Here is a 20,751-nt window from a genome sequence, read left to right as displayed (position 1 = left end):
TGAAATATTTTAATTGGGTCAAGGTCTTATAAATTTTCTATCTATTTTTTTAAAAGATTTATTTATTCATGCATACAAGAACCAGGATACAGGCCAGATGCATGGGAGGATGAAAGGATTCACCAGAGACAGAGTGGGGAGCAGAACAGGGAGATGTACTGAAATACACTGCTGAGGGGAGCAGTGGGCGAGACAGGAGAGGTCTGCCATGCCGTGTGGGATTCTCGCTGGCCAGCTGGGATCCAACCCATGCTGCAGAGGCTGCAGACAGCTTCACAGCACTGCGCTCAACCGCCTGCACCACCAGAGGAGGCCCCAATTTTCTATCTATTTATAAAGCAATTATTGAGAGAGAGAGCGAGGTATTGAAATTTCCTACCATGATTGTGGGGATGTCTATATTTCCTTGCAGTTCTATTGGTTTTCACCTCATTCATTTTGAAGGTCTGTTATTAGGTGCACCATCACGAATGCCCACTTTGCTTCTGCCTCTCTGTTAGGACACTTAGACTGTCTCTTTTCAGAAGGATTCACGTTAAACTCCACATGTCCAAACCAAACTGAATAATTGTCTTGAAAATGAACCATTTCTGGGGCCTCCCTGGTGGAGCAAGGGGTTAAGTCTCAGCACTATGAAGCTATCCGCAGCCACTGCAGCATGAGTTCAAATCTGGGCAGGGAGGTACCCACATGGTGCAGCAGACCTCTCCTCCTGACTCGCCTGCTGCTCCCCTTAGCAGTGTATTTCAGTCAATCTGTCTGTTCTGTTCTCCACTCTGTCTCTGCTAAATCCTGTCACTTCCCACACCTCTGGCCTGTGCCCCAGTTCTTGTATGCATAAATAAATACATCTTTAAAAAAAAAGAAGAAAATGAGCCATTTTTGATGACAGACCATGAAAGAAGCAGAGATAAGGGGAGATTCCCAAGGACAGGCTGGCTGTATTCCAGGCATCTTGGGGTCCGGTGACTCCTTTCAGAAGAATGAGGTTATACCAGCTGCCTGGCAGATTCTCCTCCTAAGCTGTCAGGGATTGATGGCTTGGCAATACTTCCCAAGTCTCTGCCATCCCCTCAGGCCCACCCTCCACCCCATGCCTCTGCAAAGCTTCCACTCTTCATTACAGGCACAAGCTTTGCCTGGAGCCCAAAAGCCAGCCAACACATGTGAGAATTTCAGCAATGCCCCAGGCAAAGTGCATCTAGCAACCATTTGTTGGTGTTACAGTCATTCATGGTTTAATTTTTTATTCTGATTTTAAAGTGTCAAATGAGAAAATCAAGGGGCTCATTTTCTGGGGCTTCCTATATTAGCAAGGAGTAGAGCTGCGGTGAGAACCCAGGTCTGTCTGTTTCAAGGCTGCATGATTTAGCATCCACCTCATGCTCCACCGAGAGGGAGGTCTGGCATCAGAGGCGCGTGGGACACAGAGGCCAGGGCTGGTCAGTTCAGTGGCCGGCTCTGCCTGTGCAGGTCGGGCATCCTGACTGCCAGGAATGAAGGGACTGTGATATCTGGCATGAGTGCCAGGCAGCTTCCTTCCCTCAGAACTGAGTTTCTTTGCAGTGAATCCTCTGAAGACTTAAATCTTTGAGCCTTGGTCAGCTTTTCTCTCCTTTCCAGCGACCCAGGTGACAAATGCTATGGTCAGTTTCCAGCATGGGAGAGACTAGACTCTTCATCACCCTGCCCTGATCACAGGGCCTGGGCTGGCTGCAGTCCCTCTCCATGGTCTCCAGGGGGAGCCAGAGAGCCACCCGGGGTGCCTGTGACTAGTGAGTCAGGAATCGCATTTCCATAGCAGGACTGAGCAGGGTTCAGTAAAGATAAGTAGCTCAGGGAACAGCTGGTTCCCAGGGAGGGTGGGGATGATTCATCTCTCACTTGAGAAGACCAGCCTCACTTCCTCCCCAGCTCAGGGAAGCGATAGGTCTCTTCTGCAGCAGCCTGTCCCTCTGAGGGTGGGGTCTGGCCACGTCTGGCCCAGATCTGGAGGTGCGGTCAGGCCAGGAGCGGGAGGCCTGGCTGCCTGGACCATGCTCCGCTGTCCTCTGGTCCTTCTGCTGGGCACGATCTTAGGTGGGTGCTCTCCTCTTAGATAGGTGGCGAGACTCTCCTCAAGTCCTCACCCTCGCCCAGCCCTGCCAATCCAGAGCCTCAGCTGTCTGCACGACTCTCTGGTACCTTCTGGCAATTGTCTGGGATGAATGTGGACTTTACCCTTAGTGGCGGGCTGCTGAGTGCTCCCTACCTCTTGGGAAGGAGTTTGCTCTCTTGGCCCCCCTCCCCAGGGACACCTGCATCCTGACCCTCCCGTCTGCTCCCCGTGATGATCCTCCAGGTCCGCGCCATGCAAGGCCTTGAGCCGCCCCCTGTCAGGATGGAGAGCAGGCCGGGCTGGTCTTCCTCTCTGAACAGCTCTTGACCCTCCCACAGGTGTCAGAGCCCAGACCATCCGTCAATGGCCGCCTAGCAAGGTGCAGCTGGTGGACAGGCCCATGTCCCTGGAGTGCACCGTGGAGGGGACCTCAAGCCCCTACCTGTACTGGTACCGCCAGACTGCAGGGGGGCCCCTCCAGCTGCTCTTCACCTCCATCAGGGTTAACAATGTTGAACCTGAAGCACTCGAGCACCTGACGGGCAAACGACCTGAAGATGGCAAGTTCACCCTGAGTTCTCAGAAGGTCCTCCTTAAAGACTCTGGCTTCTACCTCTGCGCCTGGAGTATCACACTGAGCCGGGCGGGACGGACAGCTGTGCAAAAACCCACCCTCCCCGCCCGCGGCCGGGTGGAGGGTGCCTGCCGCGGGGTTCTGACTGCCAGCTGGAGTGAGCCACGGCCCCGCCAGCTCCTCCCGAAGGCCTCCCTCAGTTCCCCAGACGGGCACGGGTGCCATGCGTGTGGGATGGTGACTGGCCTCCGCGTGGACAAATCCCTTGCGGGGTCTCTAAGTCCCGGCTGGCGCACCCCGGTGCCCGGCACCCAGTCTCCCAAAGGCTTGCGGGGCCACATGTCATGCCCCACATGTCATGCCTGGCCTTTGGCCCAGGGCTCGCACATGCACGCACCCTGTCTCGGGGCGTGGGGTGGAGGGTGTGCGCCCACGAGGGTGCCCCCTCAGGCTGCCTAGTGGGTTCATTATCATCACCTGAGAGTCTCCTTGGACTGGTTTTTCGGGGAGACTCGGTATCTCCGGGAGGCCCAGGCAGCCTCTGGGCAGGAAAGGGGCCAGGGGCTCCATCGTCGGCTGGGGTGGGCTGGAGGTGACGTTTTACTGGTAGCAGAAACAGGCACTTAGGAATTTTGATAATTATTTGGGGTTGTAGGTTGCTTGATTCCTTTTCGACGGTCTCTCCTCCCCTCCCTGGCGGCAAGAGAGGGAGAGAGAAGCAGACGGATGCAGAGGGAGACAAGAGGCAGGCGTGCGTCAGGGCAAACCCTAACAAGAGGGTGTACCTGGATGGGCGTGAAGGAGGGGACGAGGCTGACGGGGATGGCTGGTTAGAGATGCCACGGTTGCCTTGGCAACAGAGCTTCAGTCCTCACTCCCCCACCCCCCCAGTCCCTCATCCCTCCACCTCCAGGTTCTTATTGAAGGTTTCCTTGTCTAACGCTCCCTCTTCTCCACTTGGGGGCACAAGAAGCCTTAAGATGCTCTCCTGCCCGTCCCTTCAGCTCTTCAGGCGTGTTTATTTTCAGCCTTTTTTCACCTGCAGAGGGAAATCTGAGACCGAAAGTGATCAAGGGTCCCCACTGGACCTCCAGGACAAATATGTTGGTCTTCTGGACGCTCAGAGCTATTTTGGGACTAAAAAAGAAACACGAAATGCACTCAAGAGCCCGCTCGGGCCGACTGGCGGAAGTCCCGGGTGGGTGAATCCAATTGGGTTTTGCTTTTTGCTTTACGTGTGACATCTACGCCTGTGGAGTCGGTGTGCTAGGACCACGGAAGTTAAGAAGTACTTACAGCTCAGGTTTGGCTCACGTTTCCTAGCTAATGTTTGGCGGTGAGCTGACTGCTGGACATGAGTGGAAACAGCTCTCTCCCTGAAACAGATTATTTTTAATCAATAGACTTTTTTGCCTCAAATTTTAGTGATTTGTCAATTATTCCAATACCTACCTAATTTGGGGAGTTAGGTGCACAGGCTTCACTCACCCCCACCAGAGCTCTGTCCCCTCTGGTAACCAACATGTTTTTCCCAGACTCCAAGAATATTTTTGTTGTGCTTCGCCAGTTTGTTTTCTTTGGTTATTTATATTCTGCAATTGAGTGACACCATCTGGCGACTGTCTTTCACTTTCTGTCGTATTACACTGAGCACAACCACAGCTAGAGCCTCCGCTTTGTCCCCAAAGGCACTGTTTCATCTTTTTTAATAGCCGAGTAGTACTCCATTGGGCACAGATGCCACCATGTCTTCACCCAGCTGTCTGGCGAGGGGCAGTTAGGCTGGTTCCATGACTTGGTTTTCACATTGGCGTTTTCATGCCCTTTGAGTAAATTCCCAGCAGTAGGATCAGGATCACTGGGTCAAATGGGATTTCCTTTGTGATGGATTTTTTAAAGATTTATTTATGCATGCAGGAGCTGGGATGCAGGCAAGATGCAGGGGGGTGGTGCGTGAGAGGATTCACCAGAGACAGAGTGGGGAGCAGAAGAGGCAGATCTACTGAAATACACTGCTGAGGGGAGCAGCAGGCACAGCAGGAGAGGTCTGCTGCGCCATGTGTGGGTCACCTCCCTGGCCAGGGATTGAACCCAGGCCATAGAGGCGATAGCGCTGAGACTTAACCACTAGGTCACAAGGGAGACTTTCCATTTTGATGTTTTTGAGGACTCATATCTTTTTTCATAGAGCCTGCACCAAATTACATTCCCAATAGTTTAGTATTCAAAACAGTTTAGAGAAACATAAAACTGAGCAGTTAATAAAGTTCTCATAGTCTCTTTCCTTCCCCGATCTCCCCTGTTATCAGCGTCTTACATTGGTGTGGAACATTTGTTTCCAGGGACTGGGTAGTGAGCCAATGTGAGATGTTATTATTAACCAAAGGCCATGGTTTCCGAAGGTCTGTGATGGTTGATTTCCATGGTTTTGGCAAATACCTGATGTCTTGTATTTCCGTGACAGCATCATGCAGCCCTTTTCATGGCCCTACAAATCCCCTGTGTTTACTAATCCTGTTCATCCCTCTTCTCTTTGCTTGGAAAAGCTGGTGACCATGGATCTTATTGTCTCTATATTTTTAAGGTGCTGATTTTTTTTGCTCTAGACTTACTAGTTGTTATGACCTAAGGCTAGTTATCTCATCTTCCTCACCTCTAGAAGATTCTTTGCTAGGTTAGGGTGTTAAATGAGATGGGGTTTCTGTTATAAATCCTATCATAGGGTATAGCTCTCAACATAATTATTTTCTTCTCTTTATGTTGATATTTTAATTACAACTTGCCCAGGGAAGATTTATTTTTTAAATGAAATTTTTATCTAGTAAATACTTTAAAAAGCCAACACGGTGGAAGGTAAATAATGAAATTGTACCCTGTGTTGTCTCCATTCAGACTGACCATCAGTCTTTCTGCACCTACCAGTGCAGCTGGTAGGTGAATTAAAACAGTTTTTTCATTCCTGTAAGATATGCAGGAAAATTCTGAAAAGCTTCACGCAGAAGAGAATTTTAGCAAGGTCTGCCTCTTTAGGAGGCTGCTATGTAGATAAGCAAAGTGACATTCTCAGCACTGAGTGGAAATGAGGTCTCAGTGAATACTGAAAGTTCTAGAAACGCACCAGGGAAAGAGTGCTGGCCACTCATTGACAGGGTGGTGGCGAGGCAGGGAGGGGGTGATGGGAAGAGCGTGAAGGAGAGCCAGGAGGCATCGATAGTCAAGGTGCGTCTCCTTGGGGAGAGGCTTGAAAGTCAGCCAAAGCCACCAAAGCCGCTTTCCGCCCTCCATGTTGCCTGTTTATGAAGGGAGAGCTGTTCTCATCACTGTCCCCACGGCTTCCCACAATTCAGGGGACACAGGGCATCCTCTATTCAGGGGACAGAGGTAACCAGCTTGGGGTGGAGGTAACCTGCTCAGGTCTGCCACCACCTCCTGCCAGGAGCGCGCCAGCCCTCTGGGCCGAGGAGGCTGTCTTCCTGTTAGGAGGGCTTCCAGACTGCTCCTGCTCTGACTGGGGGGGCAACCCCTGTGTGTCATGCCTGGCCTTTGGCCCAGGGGAGATTCAGAGCCGCACGCCAGCAGCTTGGGTTTCAGCCACTTGTGGGATTTAGGGGCGAGTCTGAGACCCCCAAATTGCTCGAGGAAGACGGACTGCCCAGGCTTGGGGAGCCAGTGGCATTTAATCAGGCTACTTCATAGTCCTGCGGGGCTGGGGTCGAGGGCACCGCAGTCCTTGGAGCCGCAGCAGAGCAGGCCTGGCTCTGCACACATCTCCCACGCCCTCTTTGGGGGTGTTCTGCCTCCCTGATTTTCCACTTTCTCCTGCATATGCCTTCCCTCCTCCTACCCAGATGGGGGAGAAAGTACCCATGGCAGGCCTCCAGACCTTGGCCAGAGGGGAGGGCGCTTGCAGAACCCCAGTTAGTAAACAGACACCCGCTCAGACACCCCGGGGGGCTGTTTTTCAGTCTGTTGATTATCTAGGGCTCCCCGTCCTGTGACTCATCAGCACGCCCTCATTAGATGAGTGGAAGGAAATGGGAGGGGAAAGCAGAGGGAGGTGGGGGCAAATGGGGACAGGTGGAGGAGGGAGTCGCCTGAGTGATGTGGGGCCAGCGGGGACCCCAATTGGGTCAGAGCCGTTACTGCATGAGTTTTCACTCTGACTCCTTCTAGGGTGCCCGCGGCAGCCTCTGATCTCCGAGGAAACCTCCAGCAGGTGTTGGGTTATGTTGGAGAGGGGTGGCTGCGCCTGGAGCTGACTCCCCAAGACCCCCTTCTGGGGACCCTCTCCTCTCCCCTCTGTATTCCTGTTCCCCTGCAGGGGGCTCACTAGAGGCGCAGGTAGGCTGGGGGGCCAGTATAAGAAGGCAGGGCAGGATGTGGGGAGTGTGGTTCCAGGGTGCTCGGAAGGTGGGCGGGGAGGGGCATTCACAGGCGCCCCAGATGTGCGACCTGGTAAATGTCAAACCACATCCTGTTGTGAGGCCCGAGGTGGTGCTGGCAGGTGGAGGCTGTTGTTACTCATGCTGATGTTACTCAGAGATAAACGGCCCCAGCCCTGGGCTCACACGCCCGCCCCCCACCCCCACTGGCTCCTCCAGGACCCCAACCTGCCTGTCTCTTCTTCCGGGCCTTCTTTCCAGGCCACTCTTTCAACACCATCTCCTTCTTCTCATTCATGACCTGCATCTCTTTCCGGGAGGAGGGCCTGGAAGCAGGTGTCAGGGGCCAGGTGTGAACTGTGGGACTCCAGTCCCAGCACCACCCCCCTTAAGCCCGGGACACCCTCTGAGGCCGGGTCACAAGTGTGAGTGACTCTCGACTGGGGAGAGCTCAGACCCCCTGTTACTGCAGACCATGAACCCCTGAGCGTGAAGAGCAGAGTGTGAAGATTTCTTTAAAAAATAAAACAACAAAACACCCTCCGGCATCCATGACACCCCCTCCACCCTGACCCCACCCCTCAGGCGCTTCCCGTCTGGAGCCCTCATTTCAGTTTTCCCGAGCACTTGTCTGATTTTATTTTGTTTTGTTTGTTTATTTCCTTAGTTTCCTTATATTGCACACACAAGGAAGTCTTCCAAGATCTGTCTCTATCTTTCTGACTAACTCTGCTTTGCATGACCCCCGGGAGCGCCTTCCCTTTGCTCCAGAGGTAACACTGCATCTTCCCTGCGGCTGAGGAGTCTTCCCGTGTGCATAGATGCCATGTCTTCCCCAGCCCTCTGCAGGGGGCACGGACGCATCCCCGGAGATGACTTGCCCCAGTCTCCTCACTGCACAGAGGAGGGAGGAGAAAATGGGAAAGAGAAGGGCCAAGCAGCTGTGAGAGGAGAACCAGAGTGAATTCTCTGTGGAGCCGAGACGAGGTTTAGGGGAGCAGGGCCGTGACCTTGCTGTGAATCCGAGGACCTGCTTGTGTGAGAATAAAGGAGGCTTAATGGCAGACCCGAGTTGGCTGAGGACGGGGGTGCCAAGACAGTGGGCCCCAGAAGCTAGAGAGGCTGGAGAGATGAGCTGAAGAAATATGAGAAAACTAAACAAGCTCTCCCTGCACCCACTCACACCCCAAAAAAGAGAGAAAACCAAGACAGGAAGGGGAGTATGTGCCTCACCAGCAGAACATGTGGAAAAAGCCCCAGGTTTGAGTCAAAAGTGAGCTGTGTGAGTCAACGGGGCAGCGGGGTGCAGAGAGAAGTCATGGAGAATAAAGTCCCCGACGAGGGCCAGGACCCTGGTGCCGAGCACTGATGTCAGCCCTACGCTGTGGCACATAGAAGGATAAACACAAGCGTAAACGTTTCCAGGAGACAGTGGCTGGGCTGTGGAGGGCAGAAGGTGCTTACAACTGTGCCACTTGAGGAAAAAGTTGAGAACTCGAGCTGATTAGCTTTTAAACATCCTTCAGGGGCCTCCCTGGTGGCGAAAGGGGTTAAGTGTCAGCACTATGAAGCTGTCCGCAGCCTCTACAGCACGAGTTCCATCCCTGGCCAGGGAGATACCCACATGGCACGGCAGACCTCTCCTGTCACGCCCGCTGCTCCCCTCAGCAGGGTATTTTGTCAGTCTGCCTGTTCTGTTCCCTGCTCTATCTCTGGCGAATCCTCCCACGCCCTGCATCTCCAGCCTGTACCCCAGCTCTTGTATGCATAAATAAATCAATCTTAAAAAAAAATCCTTCAGGCTAATAATATTATTATAGCAGCTGATACTCATTGATGCTTTAGTGCCAGGCGGGGAGCATCTCGCAACGGGGACATGGCGGCTGAGCAGCTGGACGGGAAGGGAAGCTGAGTCTCGGAGGTGGGCGCTTGCCCCGGCTCTCATAGCTGGTGAGCGGCCCTGCTGTGGTTTGAACCGAGGTCTCTGGTTTTGAAGGCCATAGTCCTCATCCTCACCATCTGGTCATCTGTTCACTGCCTGCCTTTTCTAGTCTGCAAACTCAAGCTTTCAAACTCCGGTTTAGTCTGCCTCTGGTATCTTTGTGGATGCGTGGCTGAGGCAGGCATGGCTGTGTGGTGAAGGACACTCACAGGAGGATGAGGAGGCCGGGAGTGTGCACGATGAGGTGGACGGGGACTTATATAGGACAACATGCCATGTAGAGCCGCCCGTGATGGCCTGGCCTGCCCAGCCAGGCGAGAGATCTGCCCCAGGAGAGGTCAAGAGTAATGGATGAGGAGGGAGAGGTTCAAGACTTCACAAATTATGCTTCTTTATGAACGAGAATGTTTGTAAGTCCAAGATCTAGTCAAGGTTGAGTCCCAAGGTGGGAGAGAGAGCTCAGAGGCTGAGCTATAGTAGCTGGAGCGGCCTAGGCTGCTGGGATCATGCTCAGAATCACCACTGAGCTTCTATTTCAAAACCCACTTCATTCTGTCAGTGAGTCTGGTCGGGATGTGGGCTGGGGCTGGGGCCATGGAAAGTTCTGGAACACAGTCAAGACCTCCTCTCGGGCTCACAGAGGACAAGCTGAAATAAGTGAAAGAGCAGCCTGAGGAAATGTCTGTGGAAGTTGCAATTTTGGGCTCATTGTCAGGCCCTTCTCGCTGACACACTGGTCTGTTCACTCTTCCCTGGGATGCAGTCTTCCGCGGGGAGGCCTGCTAGAGGCCCAGTGCCTCTGAGGGGAAGACAATGGGTGGAGGTGGGGGCTGAGGGCACACAGGCAGCTGAGGAGGAGTGTGCGGCACAGCATCTATGCTGTGTGTAGTGGAGACGGGCCACAGCACCGTCGTAATCAGTCTTGAGGAGAGCAGAGAGGCAGGGCGGGCTCAGGAACCCGGGATTCCAGATCCACAAACAGCCCAAAATGGTCTCACTCATAGCAGGAGTTTAGAAAACCTGAATAAGGGACCAGGAAAAAGACTAATTATAATAAAGTAGAAGTCAAAATCAACAAGCAGCTATAAACCAGAGACACACTATTGGGTAGGGGGAAAAGGGAGTAGGATCAAAACAAGGGGGGTGGGAATTGTATGGGGGTGATAACCAAGATGAAAATGCATACATTGTGCAAAAATGAAAAATGATGTAAAAAAAAAATAAATAAAAAATAAAACAGTCCAAGACTTCAAGAATCAGGGGAGGCCACCCAGACTTCAGCTGTGCAGGGAAATCTCTGCATTGGGGTGCCAAGGCCCAAAGTCACCCTTCTGGAAACTAGGGGATCTGCTGTAAGTAACAGCGATGAACAATTGTTGCCCAGGCCTGAAGAAGTTCTGTAGGGCCCTCAGGGAATCCACAGAACTGGAAAAGGTGAGCTTGTGATGAATATTGCAGAGGCCAGAGTGGGCGCAGGAGACCGATGCCCCCGCAGGCCAGAGGCAACGCTGGAAGACTTGACTTGGGTGCTCTAGCTATAGCTGCCGTCTCCAGCAGCATCCGTGAGCCCCCCAAGGACACGCATCTGGGCAGGCGTGCTTTGTTGTCTGCAGAGGTCTCGAGTCCTAGTGGTTCATCCCCAAGCACAGCGACCCCATGAAGCCTCTAGAGGCCATTTAGGGCTGGGGGCCACTCAGACTGTCCGGGCCTCAGCTCGGCCAGGCTGCCCCTCCCTGTCACTATGGAAGAAGAAAAATGATGAAATGATTTGAGGCAGGAAACAGACACATGAGTGTTGCTCAGGACCCGTTGCTCTTTTCCTGGTCTCTCTTGCTCTAACACCCCTTGCCGTCCCTCTCGCCATACTCTCCCCCAAGCATTATTTAAGAGAGCAAACATCTCTGTCTCTTGGATGGTTCTGGACCCTGTGCCCCCCCACCTCCTCCACCCTCCCCCACGAGCCACAGCTGGCTGTGAGCTCTGCGCTAGAAGATGGCGACTCATGGGAAACTTCTCCTTCTGGGCAAATGACAGTGATGTGAGCAGCCCCTCCCCCACGTCCCCCCAACAAGAAGTTGCCATTATTGCATGGCCAGTGGGATGCTCTCCTCCCGCTGCCCCAATTTCCAAATAAATCTGTAAGGTCACAGGTTCTGGACCCTCTCCTGGAGCGCTACCCAAGGTGAGCCCCACGGTACCCCATGGATCAGTGAGAACTTGGGGTTCCAGCATTCTCTTGAGATGCCTGGCTTCTAAGTCTCCGTCACAAGCATGCTTCTCCTGCTCTGGTCTCGCTGAGGAATTTGCCCCTGCCCCCAGGACTCCCCCTCTCTAGGAGTAACTCTGGACCCAGACCCACCCTGAGGGATCCTTTCATTGGGGTGACCACATGTCCTGGCTGGCCAAGATAGTCCTGCTCCCAACCCAGCACCCCATTTTCTCACCCAATAGTATCCCCATTCATACAATCAACCACGTGATTGCCCGACATCCAACCCATCTTTGTTCAGCGTCACCGGAAGCGGAATGGGTGGGGTGCCCAGAAGTGGTCTAGAAGAATCCACTTGGATTCTAGGGAAAGAGGCAGCAGCAGAAGAAATGAAGGTCCAGGCCCTGTGAGCTGAGTGCTGGGGTGTGTTGCTTGAGGAAGACGAGGAAATGGCTATGATGTGGGGAGAGGAGCTCTCCCTGATGCAAGTGGGGTGTTGGGCGGGGACAGTTGGAAAGTGTAGCTCTCATCATCACTCTTCTGTCTCAGAGTTGAGAGGGTGAAATGCACTGAGTCTTCCTCCCCAGAGGACACCCCATGGTTTGATAGCTGGCTCACCCCAGATGCCACCAGCACCTCCTCCCACATCCTCCCACATGCTAATGCTCTGCTTTCAGCACCCCCAAGGCGACACTCACCAGCCCCCACTTCTTTTCTCTAAGGGTGACCCCCTTCTTCTGCCCCACCAGTGAGCTTTGCCCTTGAGATCTGCTCAGCTCCCGCTGCTGCATCATTTGCACAACCCCACCCCCAGCACCCCAGTCCTGTCCTAGTTACCTCCCTTGACCAGCACAACACCGTGTTCTCTTGGGGGTCCTTTTCTTGTCCCTTCAGCTGTTGTCTCCACACCCCACCCTGTGAGGACCACCCACTCATGTCCAGAGAAGGGGCAGTAGTGTTCTTGCGGGTGCTGGTCGGGCCTAAACACGGTCCCCTCTATTTCTGTGCTCTTTCAGCCGCGGCAGAAACACAGCGGCAGCAGCTAATGGAAAATGACTACACTTCGAGAAACCTAGAGCTCACTACAGTAGCAGGGCACAGCCTGTGATGTTTCCTTGGCCAGCCCTGGCCTCGCCACCCCCTGCCCAGCCTGTGTGAGCTGGGCTCTCTACCCCTCTTCTTCAGCTCCCGGACACTCAGGACAGTGAAATGACTTGTGTCCCCCAAATTCATGTCCACCAGGCCCTCAGAATGTGACCTAACTTGGAAAGCAGTTATTTGCAGATGAATTTATTAAGGATCCTGGGAGGAAATCCCAAGTGCTGGTTGGGGGGGGGGGTGTCTCTTTTCTTTATCTGTTCTCATCATGCTCCTGGCCCTTCAGATGAACCCTACACATGGGGGACCCCAAATGCCTGGGTGTGGACCATGGTGTGCATCCTCCATTGGATGGAGAGGAGGAAGCAGCATTGGCCGAGAAAGAGGAGTGATTCCCTGAGCCAGAGGTGGGGGGTAGAGGGGTGGAGGTGGGGGTGGACATCCCCCCAATCAGAAGGGAGGTCGGCAAGGGAGAGAACACCACAGACACAACCACACCAGGACGACCATTTTTATTGCTTTTGTCTATTTCAGATTCAGGGTTGAGGTGCTCGGCCCGCAGGAAGGCAGAGGCAGGGACAGACTCCTTGTAGGGGGAGAGAGGAGGTGAAGGGAAGGAGTCTCCAGGGAGAGAGACTGGAAGCAGGTTCAGGGGAATCCAGGGCGAGGATGGAGAACGACTCAGCAGGCCCTACTGGGGCTGGCATCAGGAATCCTTTCTCTTGACCTGAGGAAGAGAGGACACGGTCAGGACCGCAGGGAGGGCGGGTTAGTAGGAGGGGTCAGCACAGACTGACTGTGGCCCGAATAGGGGAGGGCTGGCTGATCCCCCCGACTCCGAGGCTGCTTTCTGCAGTGATCCCTGCCCTGTCTCCCCAGTCCAGCTGGGCCTCTGTGTTTCACTGAGAAGACAAGCAACGTCAGGGCTGAGGTCAGGCTCCAGCACCCTCCATCCCATGGGGGGCATTTCACATTCTCCCTCTGACCACTGCCCTGCCCCTCCTTACCGTGGTCATCAGCACCAGGACGCCAACCAGCAGGGCGTACACGGCGGCCTTCCCCAGCAGGATCTCATAGAGGAGGGTGGCAGACAGGAGCCCCTGCCGGTAGGATGCTGGGGGGGAGCGCAGGTAGGTACCTCGAGCAAATACCTGTGCCCCCGCCCCACCCCCAGGGCCCACGGTTGTCAGGCCTCTGCTTCCAGAGACATGGGGGAAGGACAGAAGGAGGGCCACTTACCTGAGTTGAGGCCACAGTCTGAAAGAAAAAAGGGGCACACGGGTGAGGAGGAACACGCCACAGCGCAAGGGCCTGAGCCTCACCCAGAGCCTCGAAGTCAGAGGCTGAGCGGCCCGGACACGTGCAGGCCACGTGCGGGCAGCCTCCACACAGCCCTGTCTGGCCTCCTGCCCGGCGTCTGGCTTCACATTAGGACCTTAGGAACTGGGGCCAGTGCGGGGGCACCCCATCAGGTGCTGAGCCTGCAGGCCAGTCTAGGGAGACCCAGCTGCCAGGCTCTGGGGGTGGAGGCTCTGGGAGGACATGGCCCCAGGGCACCGCTCCCTGTCATGGTCCCCAAGCCCCCGGGGCCAGTCCTTGTGGGCTCTGCCTGGGCCTCCAGGTCTCTGGTCCACTCCCTGGGTGCCTCCCCCTGCAGCCCGCTCACCTGCTCTGCCCAAGACATGGACGCTGATGTTCTGGGAGAGGGCTTGGGTTTTGTTCACTAATGTCATGTTCTTAACTAACTCGTCCGCGTCTTCCTCTGTGAGGCCATGGAACTGGACTTGGCAGGTGAATTGGTTGCGTGGGTTGTGCCAGAAGCTGGCAGAGACCCTGAGCCGGCTGCTCAGGTAGTAGGTGGAGTTTTTGTTGTTAGGCTGATTCTGGTAGGGCTCGGGGTCCGTGCTGACCCCACTGCTGACCTCCTTCCCGTTCACCAGCCAGCTCAGCTCCACGTGGTTGGGGAAGAATTCGGTGGCCAGGCACACGAGCGTGGCCTTCTGGGTGCGACTGATCTCTGCTTCAGATGGCTCGAACAAGGTGACCTTGGGGGGACTGATCAGGTTCGGGTACTCTGGAGGGAAGAGGGGAGGGGAGCGGGGCTGGTGTGAGGGCGGCGGGGTTTAGGGGTGTGTGTGTGTGTGTGTGTCTGCTGGAAGGGTGATTATAAGACAATATCATGGAGTAGTACAGCCTGGTGCTTGGAGGTCACCCCTGTTCCTATGCTTGGTCTCCCCACAGGCAGCTCCAGCCACTGTCTCTCCACCCCTCAGACGTCTCTATGAGTGGAGTGCCCGCCATTCGGTGCCTCTTCCTGGCCCACTTGGTTTCTCCCCCACCAGTGCAGCCTGCTGCAGCTTCTCCCCGGGCTGCCCAGAGTGATTTGCAGGGAGCCCTGGGTTGAACAGGATCCAAACCTTAGACGGACTTTGTCCAAACGTGCTGTTAGTCTCTTCATTTCTCTGCCTGTGGAGGGAGAATTGCAGACTTCCCAGAGTGGCTGTGCAGCTTAGGGTTCAGACAGAACGCCCCGTCCTAGGGTGTGCCTTGCTATCTGAACCTAAGGGGCTGAGGTGTGAGGGGAGTCGGGGAAAGTGGCCCTTTGGGAGCTGGGGTTCTGCCGGTGACAGAAGTCAGTGGTGTATTGGGGCACTCAGGTGAGAACACCTTTTGGTGCCACGTCTGCCCCTGCAGATGTGAACTTTCTGAGTTTCTGGGGTCACCTGAGCCATCCCTCCACCTCCGGATGCCCCCTGAGTTTCCTCAGCTCAGCCGACTAACAATCTCTCCCTTTTGTCCAGTTTAGGGACTCTTCCACCTGCTCGGTCCCTTTGCTTCCGGAGAGCAAGCTTTCTGCTCCCACTGAGCTTCCGAACCAAGCACCCCAGCTCACCAGAGCCACTGTCTGTGCAATTTCTGCCCAGAGCCTCTGCTTCCTAGAGGGTCTGAGGGGAAGCTGTTCAAGGCCCGGGGCCTGTTTGCCCGCAGCACTTTCTGCTGCTCTCTGCTTTCCCTTGATGTTTTGGTTTCTTTCTGAGCAATTCTGTTACCAGAAAGAAATCTCCTTCTTATGAGAATCTAGTTGGCCTGGAAGATGGAGAGAATGTTCTTCTAGCTGACACCTCACATGTCTCTGGGGGAGCCTGACCTCAGGGCTGTCTGCATGGCTGGCCCTGCTGTCTTCATGGGGGATCAGTGGACCCCTGCTGAGAAGCACCCCACCCTGTACCCTAGGTTTGTTTAATGCTGCTGTCACCATTTTGAAATTCTGAATGATTTTTAAAACAAGAATCCCTACATTTTCACCCTAAGCTGGCCCTGACTGGCACCAGGCCAGTCCCTCCCAGCCCATCTTCCCGTCTACCCTGCTCAAGGCCATCGCTGCTGAGCCAGCCTGAAGTGGTGATATCTGGACTCGCGTCTGCACCGCTGGCCCCGCTGTCTCTGCTCTGACTAGTTCACTCTCCCCTAAAGACCCTGCCTCTCGGATTCCGGATTCCGCCAGCTCTCCGGGGCCACAGAGTGTTCTCCGCTGCCCCTCCCCAGTCCTTATTGTAAAGACCAGAGATGTCCTTTGACCATTGAGTCCACTGCTCCCCAAGATGGTCCCTGACGCGCTGGGCAGGACTAGCAGCAGCAGGACTGCACGCTGGACCACCCCACAGCGCGTGGCGAGGACAGTCCTTCTCCCTGAGTGTGAGAGTCTCTGTGGGTGCGGGTGGACTTGCTTTTGGGGTGTAAATGAGCTTCTGTTTGTATTCGCTCTGCTTGTGGGTTGGACGAGGCTCAGGCGGAATGGTGAACTTCATCTTCCTGGTCCCGACCCTCCACTAGCCACTACCCAGCCTTTCACTCCCATATCCTCATGCCAAGGCCTGACCCCCCATTGGCACAGGCCTCCCCTCCCCCCATCTCAGTGGCAAAAGGAAACACAGATTACAAGAACCTGCCCTTTACTGGGCTACAAGCAGTCCTCTGGCAGCCTCTCAGCAAATCAAGCGGTAGGTAGAGCTGATGGTATTCTGCAGTAGAGGGAACTGCGGGTCACCCTGATTCATTGCCAAGGCCACCAGGCCATTCTGGAGCCAGGGGCTGGGACAGGTTGACCTGGTTCTAGAATCTCACCTTTCTCCATCCCAGCTGGTCCCAGAAGTCCTGGGCAAAGCTTAGCCGAGCCCACAGTCTCCAGCTCCAAGTCAGTCTAACAACAGAGGGTGCTTGTTACAAAGCCCCAGGTAGGACACCTGCCTGGAGAGTTACTTCCCTTCTCTGGCCTCCATGTGCTCATCCCCTGGGGACCTTTAACAACCCCTTCCAGCTCCCAGAGCCTCAGACCCTCCAGGGAATTTTCTTCACCTCAGCGTAGCTGCATTTTAAGGTATATGTGTGACCACGAACTTCCTGCGCCCCCTCACCTACAATACTTAGTGGGAGAAGGGCGATTCCCTGGGGAGGCTGGGGGAGGGGCACACATCTGGGGCGAATGCACCTCAAGGGGCTCAGGCTACTGCTCCCAGCCCAGGGGCAGGAGTGGCTGCTGGACCCTCAGCCCTGGTGTCTGAGACTCAGGACAGGCCGGCAGGGGGTCCACGTCTAATTTTAAACCCACACAGCAAATCCACCAGCCCGCTTGGTTCCGACTCTTTCCCCTGGCTTGTTTGTACCTGCCTCTCTTTCTGGTCTCTGGATTCCCCTCCCGCAGGTCGTCTCTGCTCCTTCTCTGCTCAGCGGCACCCCCACCCCATCTAGCACCTTCCAGGAGCCAACCCTGCAGGTGCCCCGACCCCTGCGCCTTCCAGTCCCTCCAGCCGGGATTCTCCCCTGAGGCAGCGTCCAGCCCCCCTCCCCGGCCCAGCCCAGCTTCCCCCTTCTCGGTGCCGTCCAGGACCTCGCGAATCTCTCCTTTCCTGCTCGCCCAGCCCCCAAACGCTTCGGATAAAAGAACAAAAGCCCCCTAGCCGCACCCCCAACCCCACTCACGGTCCGGAGCCAGAGCACCCTGCCCTGCCGCCCCCTCGCAGAGCAGACCCCAGGGCCGGACTGTCTGCGCGCCGGCCCCCCCGCCCCCCCCCCGAGGGTGCGGGGCGCAGGGTCTCTCACCTATGACCGTGAGGCTGGTGCCGGGCCCGAAGTGCTGCTCATAGGAGCACAGAGGCCCAGCCCCGCGCGCAAACCCCCGCCCCGGCCGCCCCAGGGCGCGGCGGCTCCCAGCCCGGTTCCCGGGGGTCGTGGGCTCCCCGCAGAGCACCCGAGCGGCCCTGGACCCCACCACGGCCGCCGGCCCCCACCGCGGGCCCCGGATCACTCACCCACCACCGCGAGCCGGCTGCCCGCCCCGAAAGTGAGCGCCGAGGCCGTCAGGCACAGCCCCCGGCGCCCCCTCAAGAACCGGACCCCCCGCTCCGCGCGCGCCCCGGACCCGGCCGCCAGCCCCGCCGCCCGCCCGCGCGCTCACCTAGCACGGCCAGCCGCGTGCCGGCGCCGAAGTACTGGGTGTCCGAGGTCACGGCCCCCCAGCCCCGCACAAAAACCAGCCGCGCGCCCCCGGCTGCCCCCCGCTTACCCAGCACGGTCAGGCGGGTGCCGGCGCCGAAGTACTGGGTGTTTTGGCCCACAGCCCCGGGGCGCAGCACAAAAACGGCCCCGCCGCCCCGCAGGCGCCCCGGGTCCCTCCCTGGGGCTCCCTCCCGGCCCCCCAGCCCCCCGCTGCTTACCCAGCACGGTCAGCCAGGTGCCGGGGCCGAAATACTGGGTTTCTCCGCTCACAGCCCCGAGACCCAGGACAAAAACCCGGCGCTGCTGGCTCCTGCTGCCGGGGCTCAGCCCTGGTCCCCACGAACCCGGCGCTCGGCGCAGCACCCAGCACCCCGAGTCCCAGTCCCTGGCCCAGCCCCGCACGGAGCCGCGCAGCTGCCAGTGCCTCCCCGGAGACCCCCGGGAGCGCACCCCATCAGCCTTCCTTACCCAGCACGGTCAGCCAGGAGCCGGCCCCGAAGTGCAGCTGCCCGGTGTTGGCACAGCCCTGGGCACCCAGGCGCAAACTAGCCTCCCCCACCGGGGTCGGGAAGATCCGGCCCCCACTGCTCCAGGGTAGGGGTTCAGGGGGTCGCGCACACTGGGCAGCCCATCCTCCCTCTCCCCCACGGGGGGCGCCTTACCTAACACGGTGAGCTGGGTCCCCTGCCCGAAGTACTGCTCAGCATAGGAGCACAGTGGGACGGGGCTGCCAAGAACTGCCCTCCCGGCCCACCTCCCTGGGCACCGCTGAGCGCACAGCCCCTCTCCTTCCCAGGCATGGAGTCCCACCCCTACAATTAGCTGGACATAGTAAGTACTCTAGGCAATGCATGAGGTCACCCCAGTTTGCAGACAACAACCAACTTGGCATGGGGGCTGCACAGGGGACTCGGGGTCTGAAGGGGTGTTGGCCACGGCATTTGGGCTGGAATTGGGGAGCGTCCCCTGCTAGCCTTGCCTTGCTCTGTGTTTGTGACTTGCACCCTCCGTGACCTTGGAGTTTTCTTCTGCAGAGCTGGGAGGTGACCTCCCAACCGTCATGTGTGCAATGGACAGCACAGATGCAAGAACTTTGTCAAAGGCGGGTTTTCCGAAAAGTGCTGCTACTGATCCCACTTTAGCGCCAGGGTGCTTCAGGGAGCTGGGTGCAGGGCCAGGAGGTGCAGGGGGCTTTGCAGGGTCCAGTTCCCTGCTCCCGCATGCCAGGGCCTGCTCCAGAGACCGCCCCCAGCCGCGGTCCCCGTCGGAGCTGCCTTCCCAGCGCTGGGGGGCCGTGTTCGGAGGCAGGGCTTTTTGTAAAGGCATCTCCTTTGCCTGAATCATTGTGCCCCCCCCCAGTCCCCACAATGTTACACCACGATACAAAAATATTTGCTCCTTTTTTGCCCCCTCCCCCAACCACTGGGCAGCGGCAGGAAGCACAGGTGGCAGAGGTTGGTCTGATTGAGTGGGGCTGGGAAATGCCAACTCAGACTGCACTGGAAGTGGGGAGGGGCTTGGGAAGGTCTCAGTGCTTGTGCTGGGGGCAGGGGTGGGGAGGTGGATGACACTCCGCCCTGGAACATCCACCTCCCTGAGGAGGTCTGTCATCAGGCTCCCTCAGGACTCACTGTACCCACCTGCACACACTGGCATTTATAGAGGCAGGTGGGAGGAGCATGGGCGATGAAGCAGCAGGTTACGGCACCTTGCAAGGCGGGGAGGGGCGTTGTGAGGGGTGCGGGGGGAGGGGTTGAGGACAAACAACTCAAACCACTGTGATTCCCCATCACCCCCTGAACAAAATCCAAGCTCCCTACCCTTCTCTTATCCACACACATTTCATGAACACCTCCCCGGTGCCCACCCCACACTGGTCCACGGACGCCTGCCCTTCCTGGGGGTGGCACCCGCTGACCGGCCTCTCCGCTTCACCTTGGTCACGCCTGTCTCTGCGCTTGGCACCTGGAGGCACTGGGGCCTGTTGCTCAGACTTCTGTTCATGCCCCCCCATGACGACCTCTTGCCCACATGGACATTGGGACCACACCTCCTGCCAAGGGGTTGCCTCCTCCTCAGATTTCTTCCTGGGGACCCCACTCGGAGATGGAGGGCTGGCCTCTGACTGCATCTCCAGACACGCCGCCACTTCAGCCTTTCTGGATAGTTCAGCTGTGTCTATTTGTGAACTTTCCCTCATGAGCCATCATTTGCGTGGGGACGTGGAGCGCTTTACTTTCTTGAAGGTTAACAAAGCATTGCAAGGCTCTGGGCTCAACGAGCGGGTGACTAGACATGCTTTATGCCCCCACGCAGACATGCATGTGTGTGTGTGTGTGCGCGCACATGCATATTTGAGTTCACTCTTGTGCTGCAGTCGGACAAGTAAGCAGGAGGGCAGGTGGTGCTTTCAGGCAGATCTGAGATCAAATCTGCCCCTGAATCGGGTCACTTTGGGTTCATTCATTCCTTCAAAGAAAATGTGTGCTGTGCCTACACTGAACCAAGGGCTGTGCCGTGTCCTGGGAACCTGTAATGAGCACATCCTGTCATCTAGGTGCTGACCGTCAGATGGGGAGCTGGGCAGGTCGGAGGTGGTCTCCATCAAGTGTGATGGAGGTGGGCATGAGTCCCAGGAGAGCAAAATAGCGGGTGTGTTTAATGCAGCCAGGGCAGTCAGGGACAAGGGAAACGTCATAGAGGGGAAGAGAGTTGTGCTGACTCTTTAAGGGTGAGTGGGTGTTGGGAGCTATGCCATTCCAGGAAGAGGGGTGCAGAGGGCTGGGGGAGCAAGGAGCTGAGGGTTAGGGGAGAGAGGATCCAGGTAGTGTGGAATAAGGAGGTGGAGGAGGGTCTTAGGTGACGTCTGAAGGACTTTGGGCTCCATCATTGTGGTTACAATGAGACCATGAAGCGCTTTGGAAGGAGTTCTAGAAAGAGCACGAGGGTGCA

General features: G+C 56.5%; 2 gene segments (V, D, J or C); one reads left to right on the top strand and one right to left on the bottom strand.

Moving 5' to 3' along the window:
* The first annotated feature begins 2,036 nt into the window (after nucleotides 1-2,036).
* On the top strand, nucleotides 2,037-7,410 carry LOC119251184 (T cell receptor beta variable 30-like). The segment is given in 3 exon segments: nucleotides 2,037-2,079; nucleotides 2,437-2,829; nucleotides 7,316-7,410. Coding segments are annotated over 3 exon segments (531 nt in total).
* A 5,395-nt stretch (nucleotides 7,411-12,805) lies between these two features.
* LOC119247928 (T-cell receptor beta chain C region-like) lies at nucleotides 12,806-17,639 on the bottom strand. The segment is given in 6 exon segments: nucleotides 12,806-13,030; nucleotides 13,311-13,417; nucleotides 13,543-13,560; nucleotides 13,970-14,377; nucleotides 16,429-16,504; nucleotides 17,613-17,639. Coding segments are annotated over 5 exon segments (564 nt in total).
* Nucleotides 17,640-20,751: the final 3,112 nt, after the last annotated feature.

The sequence above is a fragment of the Talpa occidentalis genome, unplaced genomic scaffold (genome assembly GCF_014898055.3).
Source record: "Talpa occidentalis isolate TD23 unplaced genomic scaffold, MPIMG_talOcc4v2.1, whole genome shotgun sequence".
Classification (NCBI taxonomy): domain Eukaryota; kingdom Metazoa; phylum Chordata; class Mammalia; order Eulipotyphla; family Talpidae; genus Talpa; species Talpa occidentalis.
Note: the sequence above shows the minus strand (reverse complement) of the source record. Positions and strands in the feature narration are given on the sequence as shown.